Genomic DNA, 16752 nt, shown 5'->3' with positions numbered 1-16752 from the left:
CATTCCTCTGCTGGAGACAGAGCTGCAAACAGAATACTGTGAACAGCTCTGAGGTACAAACCCACCAATTTTGTTCATGTACACACACCAGCAATGTAACAGGAGATTGGGGTGATTTTATAATGTGATTTCCTGCATCTCAAACACACTAACATTATGTTCAAGGATGACGACAGATCTTGCATTGTTCTTCTGCAATTTTTCAGCGTAAGAGGTTATTCCCTTCCTGTAATTATCTTCTTGCCTAAGTGAGAAATCTGATTAGTTAAAAGTTTTCCACAGCCATCCAAATTAAGCTAGTTGATCCTGCACTGGCACTGATCTATCAAACAGGATGCTGGTGTACAAAATGTCTCCCTCTCTCTCACAGGTGTAGGTTTCAAAGTAGTAGTAATTAAAACTGCATGAGAGAAGATTGACAAGAATCCCATCCTGGTCTTCTAATTCCACTATCAACATTTTGGACAATAATGTACTACTGTCCAAAGCAAGGTCTTTTCTGCTCTTCAGATCCTTCTACAAAAAACTGCTTTTAAGCATCAACCTTCATCCTAAGTCTCATGTTCTTGTATTGAAATTTTGAAATTGCAACACGCAATGCAAAACCAGTTTTGCAAATATAAATTATTTCACTTTTAGGTATGATTTTGCTAATTATACCTAAAAGGAGTAGAGAAATGCCATTTTCATAACTCTGTGATTAGAAAAATCTCTTATGCTAAGTCCTTTCTCAAAATCAAAACACTGTACAATATTTAACCGAAAAAATCCCAAACAAAAAAGCTACAAAGAAAAAACCCCACAAACACTAGATAATACACAGACACAACTGCCAGTTTAATTTGAAAGCTTTCACAATTTCTGGATTTAATATGGAGAAGCTACTGAAAGCCAACTGAAAGTTTAGCTGAACTATGAGCCATAGCAAATATTTTATTAAACTTTAATTCAGTTGCTCTAAAAATAAATAAGAAAAAATTTCAATAGGAACTATCATCTACTCAATAGCATACATCAATACATCTTGATTGTGTAACACTAACAAGTTTGATATGTGCAGATGTATTTTTAAACTTTGGTAGCTTAGGAGTGAAAGGTTTGTATTTGTAAACAGGCAACGCTTTTTTAACACATGTCAATTGCACTAAGTGATATAAAACAAAACCAAAGCATCTTCAAAAAATTGAAACAAAATATGTCAAAGACAATACCATTTTTTTAAGACAAGTATGTTAACATCATTTCGAGGTGAATTTTTGACACATTATAAAGATGAAAAAACAGCTTCAGATATTAGAAGTGAAAAAGGCATGCTACAGCTGCATAAACTGAGCCACTGTGATTCCCAAAGCACAGAACACACATTCTTGAAAGCATGAGATATAAGTCATACTTTGTTCACTGAAATGTTAGTGCAGTGGAGTGTGGCCAAGTGATATCCTCACATGCCTCCTCTCAGGAGCAGTTAGATTCCAGGAGCAGCAATCAGCAGGTATGGCTTCTTGTTAGAGAACATGGGGGAAAAATGCATCATGCCTCAAGTATATAAAAGACAATTAGCATCTTTATATAGAAAATACATACATTTTTACAGGAAGTAAAAAAAATCAGTGAAAAAAGAGAATGTATATTAGTTAAATAACTTTATCATCCCTTTGATCTTTGTGGGCAAATCAAAACATAGGCAGTACTACTAAAAGTTACCATTAACCTTCATGATGGTAAAAAAATTAAGTCAACTTGATTTTAAATGCTGAGCAAAAATCAGCAAAAACATTGTCAAACTCAGTTTTGATTAGTGCTTTTTTCAAGTAAGAATAAACTACACTCAGCTGACATGATTCATAGCTATCAAAGCTTTAAGTAATGACAAATAGCTTTAGAAGTTACTTAAAACCCTGAAGGAGGCAGAACCAGGGGGAGGACTAAACATTTCCAGTTTTAACAAACATAAAACTGGAGTAAAAGCTATTAAAGCTTTCTAGGAACCCACTCGCATTGGTCACACCAGTCACTTCCGTAAGACCGCAGGGGATGTTTACCTAGCTTCACAGCTCTTTCACTCCTATCACAAAGAACAAGATTTCACGGATTATCAGTTACCAAACTCCTCATCCTGCTGCTAAAAGGCAGCTGGAGCTCCTCTGCCGTGAAGTCAGAGCACTTCCAGAGGAGCAAAGCAGGACCTTGCCAGCCCTACCTGCCTGCACTCCCCCAGCACACCAAGTCACCACAGCCAGCTCACAGGATCTCTGCAGGACTGGCACACCAGGGGATGGCACAGATGAGCTCTTAGATTCTTCCACGAAACCCAGTGTTGCCTGCCCTACTTTAAACATTAGGCATCCAACTCTAATGGTTTTTTATTAATTGAAAAGGAGCATTTGATAGCAAAGTACTTTTACACACAAGCTTCCTCCCAATTTCTGTACCTTTGAAGAGAAAGACTGGACTTCATTAAAGAAACTAAAAATAAGAGAAAAATGTGGAACATATTTTCTAGCAAGCTAGGACTGCAGAATATCAGTGGGAAGAGAAATTCAAAAACATGAAGAGCTCTAGCTATTTAACAACCAGTACATTCAAAAACTTGACAGAGATATAGCAGTGACTAAATATTGATATCTACCATTTTCCTCACTGAAGCATTGTTTAAGCATAATTTGTAAATTTACACTTGTAACAAAATTGCCATTTATAGTTCACCGTACAAAGAAAGTAATTTTCTACAAGTACTTGTGACCGATCTGCCATAAAAGTTGAAAGGTGGTTAAAGCCATTAAACTGGGGAAGAAACACTATGATAACCTTCAAATAGCCTGCCTTCTGTCATCACAAAAAACACTGCTGCTTCAGTCAAAACTGCAATACACCTGAAACATGGAGAACAGAACCGTCATAAATATTCCAAATTAAACTGTGAAACGCAGAAGATAAACAAAGCTGTACCTTAAAGCACGTGTCAGGTTACTATGGGACTGCAAACACCACTATCCAGGACAGACAACCATTTCAAAATTAAATCTCTCATTCACTCAGCCAGTAAGTAAGCAAGTATATCTATCTGTCTGAGATTTTCATAACTGGGTGCAACCAAAAGTAAATTATACCCCTACCCCTAAGAAAATGGGATAACATCTGAAATTTTTCTTTTTAAGTGTATGGAGACCTACTGGTTTAGTATAAGTATCAATAAAGAATTTTCAGTTTGTGCACTTTTACAGAAAAAAAAATATCTACAGAAAGTATCAAAACCCAAGAATGAATTGCTCTACTCTGCAGGTGAAAACTTAATTCCCTTGTTTGCTGAGCTAAGAGAATCTACTTTGTACTGTCACTAATCATGTATTAAAAAAAGTGGTGCTCAACACAAACTTACCTCTCCTTTTACTTGTCCTGTTACCCTACCACGTGTAGTTGCCTTGTATTGCCTGTTTCTTTGCATATATTAAATATACCTTAGATGCATGAACAATGCTTTTACTGATTTAATGAAAAACATATATCTCAGGAAAAGTAACAGTCTAACAAGGATATGGAAATTCGAAGGCTGAAAATCCACAGCCATTTCAAGATGGGGGTATTGTCTCTTTTTAAATTAAGTAAAGAAAGTAGAGAATTAGCCAGGTGGAAACAGAATTTCTCCTCAGCTTTATCCCATGTAAGAGCTCACCTGTATTCCTTGTGGTGGATCAACTGACATGCAACAGCCTTCTCCAAAAAACATCTCAGAACACAAAGAGGTAACAACAGTGTATTCTGTTATGGCAGCTAAAAAATGACAAATATACCTTCTGTCCTAAAGAAAACGCAGTTTAACACATCCTCAATAAATAAAGAAACCAGGATCAAACCCTTCAGCCTAGAACTATAAAATACCTTTGCTGAGCTACCCAAAGTTTGTATCACCATACTCAACTCCATTCCTATCAAGCCACTTTCTTACCTATTGTTACCTTAATTAATACAACTTGGTTAATTCTCAAACTGCTTTCTGCAAAATTACCAACTGAACCAAGCTAAGTCTAAGCCTAACAAGCCTTTATTCAATATATTCAGGCATGCAGAGCTTGAAGTCTACAGCACAAATCCACAGTGACCTGCTTCTGACTTCCTGCCTGGCATCCATAAAAAAGAAAAAGACCAGTTCTCTGAAGGACTCTGCTTCCCATGCTGGCCATTACCACAGGCAGTAGTAGTGCCAATCACAACAGCACAAAGACAGGGAGCAACACTTTCAGTGCTCAAAGGTGAAAATGTGTTCCAGATCAAATCAAAATGAAAACCAACACTAAATTTTTCATGCTTTGAAAACACACAACCCCCAGATCACTTCCTTTTACAGCTCTTCTTATCAACATTTTATAATTCTTATCTTCTCTTCACCTTCAACAACACCTCCTTTCCAGCTTGCTGGCATATAAGTCTCACCCTCCAGTCCCCTGCCTATTACCCTTGAACAGAAGCAGCCTGCCTGGGTTCTTCTTAAGTCACTTTCTACTGTGACTGCAGAGATGCAGTGTTCAGTGTCCACCCACCAGGCTGAGAACTGACAGTTGGTTTCAGGGCACTGGCTCCCAAAAATACACAGTTCATCAGGAACTTGGACCAAACCCTGGTAAAATGTAACAAAGAAACTTCATCTTCTCAGGATCTGCAAAGTTAAAGGATCTACAAAAGCAGCAGATTTCTACGTCCATTTCTGTCTTCTATTAACACATTCCATTTTTCCTTCTTCATGAAATTAGACAAACTGCCACGCACTGGCGGCAAAAGAAAATGACACATCATTACTGCAGATTTCCAAAAAAACAGTTTCTTTTTAGTGTCTTCAGTACAAGGCTAATGAAGAAAGTGTACCTGTTACATAGCAGAGGATGAGGATTGTCTTGGCTGAAAAACCTGAAGGCTTTGAATTGAATGGTAGAAGTTGAATTGTAATGGATATTTGCTCCACAGTTATTAATTACAGTACAACAATGCTGTCCTTAAGCTAGAGAAAACAGATAAGTAAGTTTACATACGCATCAGATGAAAGATCCCATCACAGGCGTTAATGTGAGACAAAAAGGAATTTCCTAAGCCTTGTCCAGTGTGGGCTCCTTTCACAAGGCCAGCAATATCCACCACATTCAGAAAGGCTGGAATTTTGCTGAAATGTAAGAGTTAGAAGTTTCATTACTAAAGCATATTAGCCAAAATTTTTGGCAGAGAAATAAATTCAGAACATGAAAATTCAACACTTCTTTTCTGGAACAAGTTAAACATCACAGTATGGAATGCATAAAACAAAATCCCCCCTATCCCATGTAAAACATCCATTCTCTAAATTCTCAGTAAATATTTATGTAAAATCAAGTAAACTAGTTTTGAAGTGTGGAATCATACAGACAACTACACAATAATCAAGCAGGCCTGGAAGGCTGAGGCTTAAATAGGTCATGTGTAATGCAGTTTTCACAGGACCAAAGGGATAAGACACAAAAGGCCATTGCACTCTGCTATTGCACACCACCAAGGTTACCATTTGGTTCAGTAGGTTATGTAACTTTCTCAGAAGAGTAATTTTTTTTTTTTAATACAGTGCTAATTAAAATTAGCAGTGACCAGGGTTATGCAAACAATTTGGAAAAAAGCAGATAAATTAAGATGGTATAATATAAGCAGCTGTGATGTTTTCCACCATAGTGAACACCAGAGGGTTAAGCAGACATGTTCACGTGACATTTCATACAGCAACAATAGAAGAGTCATTAAGTTCAAATTAGCTGACGAAAAACAGAAAAAAAAGCTTTTAAAGTTATTGGAAATTTATAAACTGCAAACCTTCTATCCTCCACAAATTCTCAACTTGTTAAAAAAATGAACAAATAACTTAATGGGCATTAAACTTTTCATGTACATTCTAAACCAAATTACTTCTCAAAATCCAGCTGAATCAGGAAAAAACCCCAAGAAACCACTAAAACTTCATGATAAGGTGTTGACTAAAAGCACCTTCATATGCTCTATGCAACTAACACCATCATCATGAACAGTGGCAGAGACAAAACCACACTGAAATGCTGCAAATCCCCCACTTGCAAAAGACCAGAAACTGCACACCAAAGTCTCAAGATCTCCAGCTTGATGGCTCCAAAATAAATAGGTGGAAGAGTAGTTCATTCCCATCAAACACTTCATCACCATCATATTTCATCAGCACTATGCTATGACTAATACAGCAGCTCACTATTTTACTGGCAGTAAGTACAGCAGCAAACACCGAAACCCACAGCTTTCACTCAGCCCCAAGGACGGGGTATGACTGCCCTGAAGGCAGCATGAGCAAAAAGCTGATCTGGAAAGCACAGGGTGCCCTGTTCTGTGGTGAGTGTTCTTCAACACGAGATTCAAATCCAGAGAAATAAATTCTGTGGTCTACCTTAAGATGCCTTTTACAAAAACCTACCTTTGCAGTGCTGCCCACAGACAGAAGCAACCACAAAGGTGGGAATGAGGGCTGAGGATAACCTAGCCAGTAATCTCCTAAGCAGTATTACACTTCTGAAATCTTTATTGTCCACAGCCCAAACTGTTTAGTTTTGTTAGTGTGACACAACGTGCTGATAAATACGTGTTTTCAAATACCGAATTTTTGACAACATGACTGCTGACAAATCTGTAACAGCAGGAAACTCCACCAGCAGGAAAAGACCTGTCTCATCACAGTGCCTGGTATGGCAGCTATAGCCCAGACAGAAAAAAAAATGTAGTTACAGAAATCTATGGATCATTGTCTCTGCTCTGAGCAACTGACTTAGGTAGAACAAAACACAATTCCAACTTTTTTTCCTTTGGTGCTATTCCACTTTCATTTGACTGCAAATAAATCAGCAGATGTGCTTTCTTACTTCAAATTAACTTTCTAATTTGGGGAGAGATGATTCACTAGAATCTGTTTGAGGTATGGAACATCACTTATTTCTGGAAGAGTGGTGACCACTCTGGTGGTTTTGTTTTCAATTTGCTCTAACACTTCCAAAGGAAAATTATTTCTTTCAAGTAAAATAATTTCAAAATACAAGATCTGGACAAAATCTTTTTGTTTACCAAGGTGAAGTTCAAAGTGTCACTAAACTTGTCAGGTACAATACATTAGGAACTTAGTGGCATGTTCCATGTAATTAATATCTTTGTGATGTACTCAGAAAGAAGCAATTATGTAACACAATATAGTATGTTACTTGAATTTCGGTAACACAATAGTGACTCTAAACTTCACTAGGCCCATGAAAAGAAGGACCCATCCTTGGGAAGAGAGATATTGTGTGCTGCAAGTTAATACTGTGGAATGTAGTCAAAAGTACATGAATATAAGTATGCTATGAAGTAAACCAATTTTGCAAATTTCACATCGTTGTCCCACTATATTTTTTAACTACTAGTACACACACTCAGAACAAATCCTTAATGAGTAACTCACGTTCTGAAGACAGAAGCCAGTAAATACTAATGCATTAACCCAGTAACTATTTTTGCCGGATATGAACAGAACTAACATACTTCAGAAGAAACTGCAGGCGACTTCCCAGTCCTTGCTTTTTGACACGTAGCTATTCCCTCAGCAGCAAGACAGAAAAACACCACTCTTTAAAGCACTTCTCCATTGTCATTTTAAATTGTGTTTTAAGGAAAACAAAGGTGGTGTAAGAAATGTTCTATGCTCCTCTCTCACCTTTCTGGTAGGATTAACCTCCTGGCCAGCCATCAGAACAATTCACACTTTCACTACAAAGATGCCACACTAGAGCAAGACAGATACCTTCATATGCAGATGGCCACTCTATCACCAGAATCAACCTCATTTGCCACACAATGGAAAGAAAACCCCAGCGCATTTCTTTCACAGTTGAGTAACACAGGCAAGAGACCTTTGAAGTGCGTGGGTTTCCAGGGCGCTTTCTCACCTTCACTTCGGGTACCACAAAGCTCACATTCCAAGCAAATCAGAACTATTCCCACTGGCAGATACCTTGCCGGGTCTAAATCTCTGTTTCATCGTAGAAAAATGAATACACAGAAAAGCAAAAAAAGGCACAAGCTAGTCACACTTGCCTGTACTCCGAAGGACAAAGAGTCTACATTATGAAACTAAATAAACAGAGAACACTGCACAGAATGAGGGGAATGTACCATATATCTTGAATACGGTTTACTGAAGACTTAACTGCATTTTGCCTTTTTTTTTCCTCCTCCTCTAAACATATTAATTTCCATTTCTTAAGATTCGTTAGTCAGCATTAGCATAATGTCACTGAGCCTCAAATGATCATCAGGAACAGGTGGCATCAACTGATCATTTGTACAAATCAGTGCTACACCAATCTACCATAAAGCATGTCACAAGGATTTATAATATGAAACAGAACACCAAATCCAGAAGTATCTCTATATTTTAAACACAGGTTTAATCCTTGAACAGGGATTTTTTTTACCTCACTTTGAAAAGTATTAGCATTGAGTTTGTGTTAGCGTACCACCTTCACTGTATGAGCATCCATGCAGTAAAGAGCACAAGACTCACTGGGCCAGATAAAGTACAGTTTTGCAGTCTGGTGGTTAGAGCATTTTCAGAAATAAAAGGCTTATGCATCCACAGGGTTACATATTTTGCAGAAAAGATAAATTCTTCTTCCTTCCTGAAAATTCATACAACTTAAGTAAGAGTCATCTGTTACCATTCACAAATGACCTGAAGTAAAAGCAGCAACACAGAAAGAGAACATGTATATTGTGACAATCTCTTTGAGATCCACTCAACTCTCAGTCTGTCCTCACTGCTATTTTTGGCTCATTTCCAAACAGATCAGTTTGGAACTCCCTCTTCCAAGAGACTGTTACAGCTCCCCCGATCAATCTTGCAAGCAGTTTTGACCACTGTAAGCAAAATTCCTCACTGGGCAGTTAAAGGAATCTGCTTCCAAAGAACTAGGTACTGCAGATGAACCCTGGTCATTTTTATGCAAGAATGATTTCATTAATAGCATTTTATCCATGGTACTGACAAACAAGACTTGAACCTAATGGCACATGAACCAGAAGTGAAAAATCTGCTAATTAAATTGTGCTTATATGAATTATAACAAGGTAAGAGACTCAATGTGGATTACAACACATATTCCATGTCCTGTACATACCAAACACCTGCATTCTCTAACTATTCACTAAGTTATTACACCAACAAAATACAACTAATTACATTTTGCCTTCTCTCATCAGGCAGAAAAGATGGCTCAAGTCATCATTACTTAATATTTTTCATTCACTGCTGACAAACAAGCAATGCTAGAACACACATCACAGCCCAGCTGATTTACACAGGCTCAGAACAAACTGAAGAGCAGGCAAACTCAGTAACACCTACAGAAAAAAACCATTAACAACAGGCTATAGTTACCAATTTACAGCAATTTTCCGTAAAAAAATGGGATTCTTTTATACATGCTGATATGTTAAGAGTTCCAGCCTGCTAAGTTATCGATCTCTCACTTTGAAATTACAGGTGGTTTCCATTTATATAAATGCTCTTCTTAAACATAGCCTAAGTCCCACATGATGTCCCTCAGAAAGTCCCACTGCTGATCTGGTTTCTACAAAATTCTTTCCAGACTGATTACATAATTTTCACTTTAAAATTTTATCATCTGAGTATGCTATCCTACAATGAGTTCAAGGGAACTTTCATTTAATATTGCAGAAGACTTCCATGATCTAGACAGCAATGGGATTTACTCAGATTTAGCTCAGTAATCATCACTTGGGTACTAAAGATCTAAATGAATGAATTTTGTCAATCTGCAATGCAACAAAACAAAGTAATCTGCTGACAAAAAAGGACACAGATCTTGAATTATAATGGACAGTGCTGAAGTTGAAGAGGGGTAGTTGCAATTTAGATATTATCCTCCTTTGAGATGACCAAAATTGCTTTAAAATTTAAGTTTAAAAAGGACATCCAAGACAGATTAGAAATAGTCAAGGTGGAAGAGAAACATTTGTGGTTGCAATGAGCTTTGTGTTTGTGAACATGCGTGCAAAGCAACTCAAAGGTGCAAATCAGGAATGAAACAAATACTGACAACTTTTTAAGTAGTTTGATTCATCCCTTCTCTCAAATCACTCCTGCTTATAATCTCATTTGATTTTAAGCAAGGGAGGAAGAAGAAACATAAGACTTCAAAATCACCTTTTCATTAGGATTTTCAGACAGGCTGATTCCTATCAGCCAATGCAGTTATTGGGTGTAATTACTTACAGTTAGGCTGTAGGTTAATTGCCTGAGGCTTACAGTTTTTCTTCCCGAGTACTTCTTTTAGTTAGCCATGTAACTTAAAGTAGAAAAAATGCAAATAATCACAGTGAGGAGATTCCTGGGGAACAAAATAAATGAAATAAAGAGGAAATTGCCATTTCCTCTACAACCTCAGTGAAAATCATTTTGAGGCTGGACTCCAGTGTGACTTGAGGCACATCTCCTGGTCAGGCACAGCACACTACAGGTGTGGCAATAGGCTGGGGGACCTATGGCCTAAGACTGGGGGGTACATACACCCAGAGGCTTTCAAGCTACTTGTGAGTTAGGACAGAAATCACTGCTCAAATTACATAGGTTTGACATACTTACACTAAAAAAAAGTAGTTCTAAGTTTAAGGTGATTAAGCATCACTTTAATTAAATTTAGAACAAAAAAATACACAAGAAAATAGCTTCACTAAAGCTTTTATTAAGTTAAAAAATTTTCTTCAGATGTACTATACACACAGTTCTTTTTTTGTGTGAGATACCCATCACTCCTAAACACACAGTGTCCCATAAAATATTAATTGCAGTTAACAGAGCAACTCTTTCTGGCTTCCATGACATAATTTTCATGTCAGGAGCTACTTGTTGAGATGAAAAACATCTCTTTTCCATTACAGAATTAGCAGACCTCATCCTCTGCTTCCTATTTAGTATTCATAGATAGATGGGGGGAAATACACCTTTCTGCTTTAGTTCCTGCTGAAGAGAATCGGTCTACAGAAAATACTCTGTTTAGTAACTTTCCAGTTACTAAACTGGAACTAATCCAATCATTAGTCTGTAAAACCCTGCTTGAAAGTATATATATGCCATAGTATATATATACTACGGTAACAGGGGTAGGAGAACAACAAAATTAAAAATCTACCATCTCCTTTCTGAGAAAGCAACACATGGGCACAATGTAACAAACGAGTTTTCACTGAATAATGTATGAAATTTATAACAAACAAATAAGTAGTTTAAATACATATGTTAGGTTAGTAACATAATATAAACAAATACCTTAAAATCACAAGCATTCAGAATTGTGTTTAATATATTAAGGTATCCTCCTTTTTTAGTATCCACAGTTTCACTCATACTAAAAAGCACGCAGTAGTAACAGTAAAGCCCAAAAAATCATCTATATTATTTGGCAACAACATAGCAGCTTTTACAGTAAGTTGTTACAGCCCACCTTCTGTGTACAGACTATATCATTTAACTTATTTATTGTCAACAGTCACGTACATCCCACTGCTGCAGTAAGAAAAAAAGCACAGGTTACAAGTTCTGCCAGTGTACCTTAATCTGTTGAGTAGAGATTTACCTGTAGATAACTGTCTCTAAATTTTTGCCTATGTGATTTCATTTACAAACATTACATTTCCAATTAATACCAGTCAGCTTTCAGCATGGGCTAACAAGTAACAGCACAGCAGTCCCAACCAAGCAGAGGCTCTCCTCTTTTGGAGAGAGGGATGGATCTTCAAGCAACAAACAGTACCTGAAGATCCCAACTCTTCCTCCAATGGCAGAACAGCCACTAACTCACACCAGCAGTGCCCCTGGCAAGAGAGTCAGTCTCGCTGCAGCAGAGCAGTCCCAGCTCAGTGGCACAGACAGCAACTGCCAGCCCAGCCCTGTCCCTCTCCCCTCTCCTGGCTCCCAGCAGGCACCCAGGCAAGATCACTTTGTCCTGTCACACAATTACTGCAGTTAAGACAAAGTCACTCCTTTTTTCTTTTCCCTATCTCCCAACAATGATTGCAGTTCTGTGAAGACTAAGTGTAACATATGGGAAATAAAAACCCGAATGCTTTAGATTTTGAAAGACAAAATCCTGAGGCTAGACAAGAATCCAATTTAAAGAGAATTCACTGTTTATAAACATTCTGTGTGCACAGATGGATTACATCTACTAATCCAAACAAGTAGAAAATTACCACAGAACATATTACATAAAGATGAAGAACAAAATCAAGACTATACAGAGAAATTAAGACATTTAAATTACAATTCAGTAGCCTATCTTTGTGACTACAGCCTTCTTTTCCTGAGTTAGTCTGAGGCAGACAAGCACAAACAGCCTACTTAAGTTACCTCAGTCTAGTGTGCTACTGGACTATCACTAATTATCTCTACTTCATTACTCTTACAGTGAAATACAAAAATCTTATAAGCAGCATAAGTGAACTCAGGAGCTGTAACTATCCACTAATGCCTACATCCATTAACTTTAAGTAATAAATGGCTGGAGAAAGTCAAAAGACCATTCAAATAAAAGCTGATTATCCAGCTTGTTATCAAAGTCAGTATATTTACTGAATAAAGATTCAGAAAATATACTATTTTCATTGATATTTTAGAGCAATGAGTTAGGAGGGAGGGAAGAAGAATCTGCTAGTCAGAGAACACACACACAAGTATTTACAATCTTAGCACTCCCTGTAAATATAGATGGCCAAAGGCAGGGTGAGGGAAGAAGTAATAATCTCTGTCACTTCAACTACTAATATGGAAGTAGCCATTCATAGCTAAGTGAGAATAAAAAGGAATTACTGACATGGCCAAAGCAGCACTAATAGTACAAGTTAGAAGAAAACTGCCAACAAAACTTAAAAGGTATGGCATTATCTCTGCACAGTCAACAGCCTGAAAGCTCTGTCACTAATTCAGCAGTTTTGTTTTTAAGATTCATGCAGTAACCACCATGCTTAACACTGACTTGAGCAGGAAAAACAAGATAACATGTTATAACAATCCACCTAAACAAACAGTTTCATATTAATGCAGTATTTAAAAACTGCACAATAGTTACAGATGGAAACAGCCTGCTTAGACCTGAAAATTAAGTCAGAAAATGGATTTTTGATTAGCAACTAACCAATCTTTTTTAACTGTGGGTGAGATCTGGCTCTAAAACTGAAGCTCAAGAGTTGGAAAAAAGCATACATGTGCATGCTAGTTTGCCCTATGATTTATGTACACTCGATTCAAGATACCTCTGCAAGTAACTGCAAACTAAAATTAATGAGTCACATGTCCCTATTTAAGTTTATGAATTCTGAAAGCACCTTACATTTTGCTGTTCAAGTAAAAAGTTCCCACGTTGAACATACACAGCAGATTACAGTCAACAGCAAAAAAAAAAAAAATGGTGTGACAAAATTAACACACTTCTAGAATAATGAAAGAATCAGGAGAGATGTACAAGTAGCACACCCTATTAAAAACAGAGAAAATTGGGGACAAAAAAGACTGCCCACAAAACTTATTGCAAATAACTGAAGATGCAGGGATAACGACAGATATTTGTTTAGCTTCATACAGCACATACAATATTCTAAATGTTTCAAAGTATAGGGTGGAAATCGTTGAAATGAGCAACCTTATGACAAGTTAGGTATGCCCACTACTGTTTATTTTCCAAATCTCTTTAGAAGATCCTCCATGGCACCTGGGAGCAACCACCTTCAAAGACAGAAAACACCTAGCACCAAATGGTGCTGAGCAATGACTGAGAGCTCCTACATTTATCATTCTCATAAAATAAAGGTCATATCAGGGGCATGGGAAAGGTATAATCCAGGCAGACATTTAATTTCACTTTCTAAAACAGATGTCAATAACAAACTTCTAGACATTACAATTGCATTAAACTTTTATGAAAAGTTTTAGCTCAGTAATACTATTTCAGCTGCCTAACTGCAGAAAAATGTTATGAATTACCTTGGAGGCTTGTGATACTGGCATAGGAAGTCAAATCTGTCATCTGGCACAGGCACTCGACTCTCATTTGGATCAATAGTACAGAAAGGAAAATTTTCGGCTGCCGCTTGACTCTTTGTTAACACATTGAAAAACGTTGATTTCCTATAAATGACATACAAACATTCTTAAAGTAGATCAATTTAGAAGCATTTAAAAGTACTGGATTAAACCACATCTTATTTTAACCCAAAGCAATACTGAGCTTTCCACTTACTTCAACAGCAGCAACCATTCCCCTGATTCTAGCAGAAGACACGTACATCTGGAATGCCCCACCGAAACCCAGTGATGTTTACCTCTCTCCCCTACACTTTAAAATTCCCCTAAGTACATGTATTGTATGCACATGTTAGCAAAAAAAAAAAAAAAAAAAAATCAGTCAAAAGCAATGCACAGCCCTACTGGCTATTTTTCATTTTCTTCAAGTACAATAAGACACCAGTAAGGAAGCTTACAATTCTTTTTTTTTTAACTAGTTTTGCCATGACTCACCCTTTCCACAGGTATCTTGTTCCTTAAGATTTATTTACATTGTAACACAATTTCAGTATCTAAGCAATAAAATTCAACAATGAAAAGAGAAAAAAAAAGGCACAAAAACCAACCACGACAATTAATCAGTTACCAATAATCTTTTGTGTATGTAAAGATACAGTTACACCTTACCAAACTATTTTCATTGTTGTTAAGTATCAATGGAAAGAAGCCTACAAGTACTGTACTGGGGGTAAAAAAGAGAACATTTTCCCTTAAACCAAGTAACAGATTACTTTGTTAGCTAGCATTTATTAAGCCAAAAGAGCAATTCTTTATTTATTAACTCCCACATTTTCTACAATAAATATTCAGGTTGTTGTGTTTTTCAGAGCTGCTCTGCATACAGCCACCATGCTCAAAAGTCACTAACAATTTTCTTCGAAAGTTATGTCATAAGATAATTGAAAATGCTATTTATCTCCATTGACATGCAATACCATGCTACAGCTAATTACTTCCTTTATGGAGTACACCCTGAAAAATAAAATAAATTATAATGAAAACGTAAGAAAGCAATGCTTCCAGCTTTAAGACATGCACACAAGTTTATCCTCTAATTTGTTAAAGATTTAAAGATTGAGAATGCTGAGACCTTCTCTTGGTAAATAGGACACAGAAATTAATACCAAAAAAAGTTTCACAAGTATATCCTCCAGGCAATCAATTCATGTTCCTTCAATTCAAGTACAACTCCTGTGAGGAGCCATAACAACTACAGATGAGAAGCATGACAGAAATCAATTATTTACATTGCATCATCTCTTCCAAACTGTCACTTAGGCTTGTCTCACTGAGAAGACTTCTTCTCCGAAAAAGTTTCAAGAAAGGAAGTCCTCTTCACTGCTACTGACACGGAATAATTAACCCCCACCTGTGCATATAATCCCAAAACGTAAAAGGAATTTGTTGTGCGCATTTGCCTAAGTATTTGCAAGAAAATACGCATGACACATACACAACAGTGGAATTAAGAAAATAAGAGAGACAAAGGACATAGGGATTTATGTATCTCAGCAATTACTAAGACTTTTCCTTTCTTTGAACCCTTCCCTATTATCTTGTCCAGACTCGTACACACCTGCCTATCGCTGCCAGTTCTGCGTCGCTCCACCTGCAAGTACTTCCAGCTAAAGATGGAAGTGCATCACCGAGCAGTCAGACTTGCGTCCCTCCGCTCCTATCCGCATCTGTCTGCACCCACGCAGCGCCTCAGGTCCTGCCCGGCGCAGGGGCACACGCGGGGACAGCGGGGAGCCTCCCCGCCCGTCCCGAACACCTACCCCACGTTCGGCAGCCCGACGATCCCGATCTTCAGAGACGTCCCGAACCTTCCGATAATCGGGTGCGACTTTACCCCATCGCCTCCCTTTTTCGGGGGCATCTGCAAGCACAGAGGAGGGCACACTGAGCTCACCGCGACAACCCCGCGCACCCTCCACGCCCCGTCCCCTCCCGGCAGGGCGCAGCGGCCCAGCCGGGGCCTCCACCTCCAGGAAGCCGAGGAGAGACACCCGCGCGGCGGCGGCCGGGGGCCGTGCGGGGCTCCTGGCGGCCGGGCAGGCGGTCCCGGCCGGGGCCGAGGCTCGGGCTCACCTCGGCGCGGAGCCGCCTCGGAGTAACAGCGCGAGCGGCCCCTCGCACGCGGACGCGCCGGCGGAAGGGGCGGCGCAGCCGCGGGGGAAAGGTCGCGCCGGGCGGGAGGGGCGAACCCCCGGTCCCGCCCCGGCAGCGACGGCACGGCAGCGACAGCACGGCCCGGGCCCGGCACGGCCACAGCCTACAGCAGCGGCTGCTGCAGAACGGCGGGTCACTCGCAATAACGCTGCTCGCAAGTGCGTGCGCAAATCACAGAATCGATGAGGCTGGAAAAGACCTCTGAGCTCACAAAGTCCAACCTGTACCCAAACACCACCTTGTCAACTAGACCATGGCACTGAGTGCCACATTCAGTCTTTCCTTAAACACCTCCAGGGACAGTGACTCCACCACCTCCCTGGGCAGCCCATTCCAGTATCTAATCACCCTTTCTGGAAGAAACTCCTCCCAGTGTCCAGCCTAAACCTTCCCTGGAACAGCTGAAGAAGACCATGTCCTGTAATCCTGTCACTGGGTAC

General features: G+C 38.8%; 1 protein-coding gene across 2 annotated transcripts in view; it reads right to left on the bottom strand.

Moving 5' to 3' along the window:
• OLA1 (Obg like ATPase 1) overlaps positions 1–16332 on the bottom strand; it is a 95159-nt gene extending 78827 nt beyond the window's left edge. Inside the window, exons 1-4 of one of the 2 annotated variants that reach the window (XM_053948142.1) lie at positions 16232–16332; positions 15919–16019; positions 14060–14203; positions 5025–5152 (exon numbers count right to left, since the gene is read on the bottom strand). In XM_053948142.1, the coding sequence (XP_053804117.1) occupies positions 5025–5152; positions 14060–14203; positions 15919–16019 (373 nt within the window). In that variant the 5' untranslated portion in view covers positions 16232–16332. Of the gene's footprint in view, positions 1–5024; positions 5153–14059; positions 14204–15918; positions 16020–16231 lie in introns of those variants that run through there. The other variant, XM_053948143.1, reaches the window with a different exon arrangement.
• Between the last annotated feature and the right edge of the window lie 420 nt (positions 16333–16752).

Source organism: Vidua chalybeata, chromosome 7 (assembly GCF_026979565.1).
Source record: "Vidua chalybeata isolate OUT-0048 chromosome 7, bVidCha1 merged haplotype, whole genome shotgun sequence".
NCBI classification, from domain to species: Eukaryota; Metazoa; Chordata; class Aves; order Passeriformes; family Viduidae; genus Vidua; species Vidua chalybeata.
The sequence above is the reverse complement of the archived record's forward strand: the minus strand, read 5'-3'. Positions and strand labels throughout refer to the sequence as shown.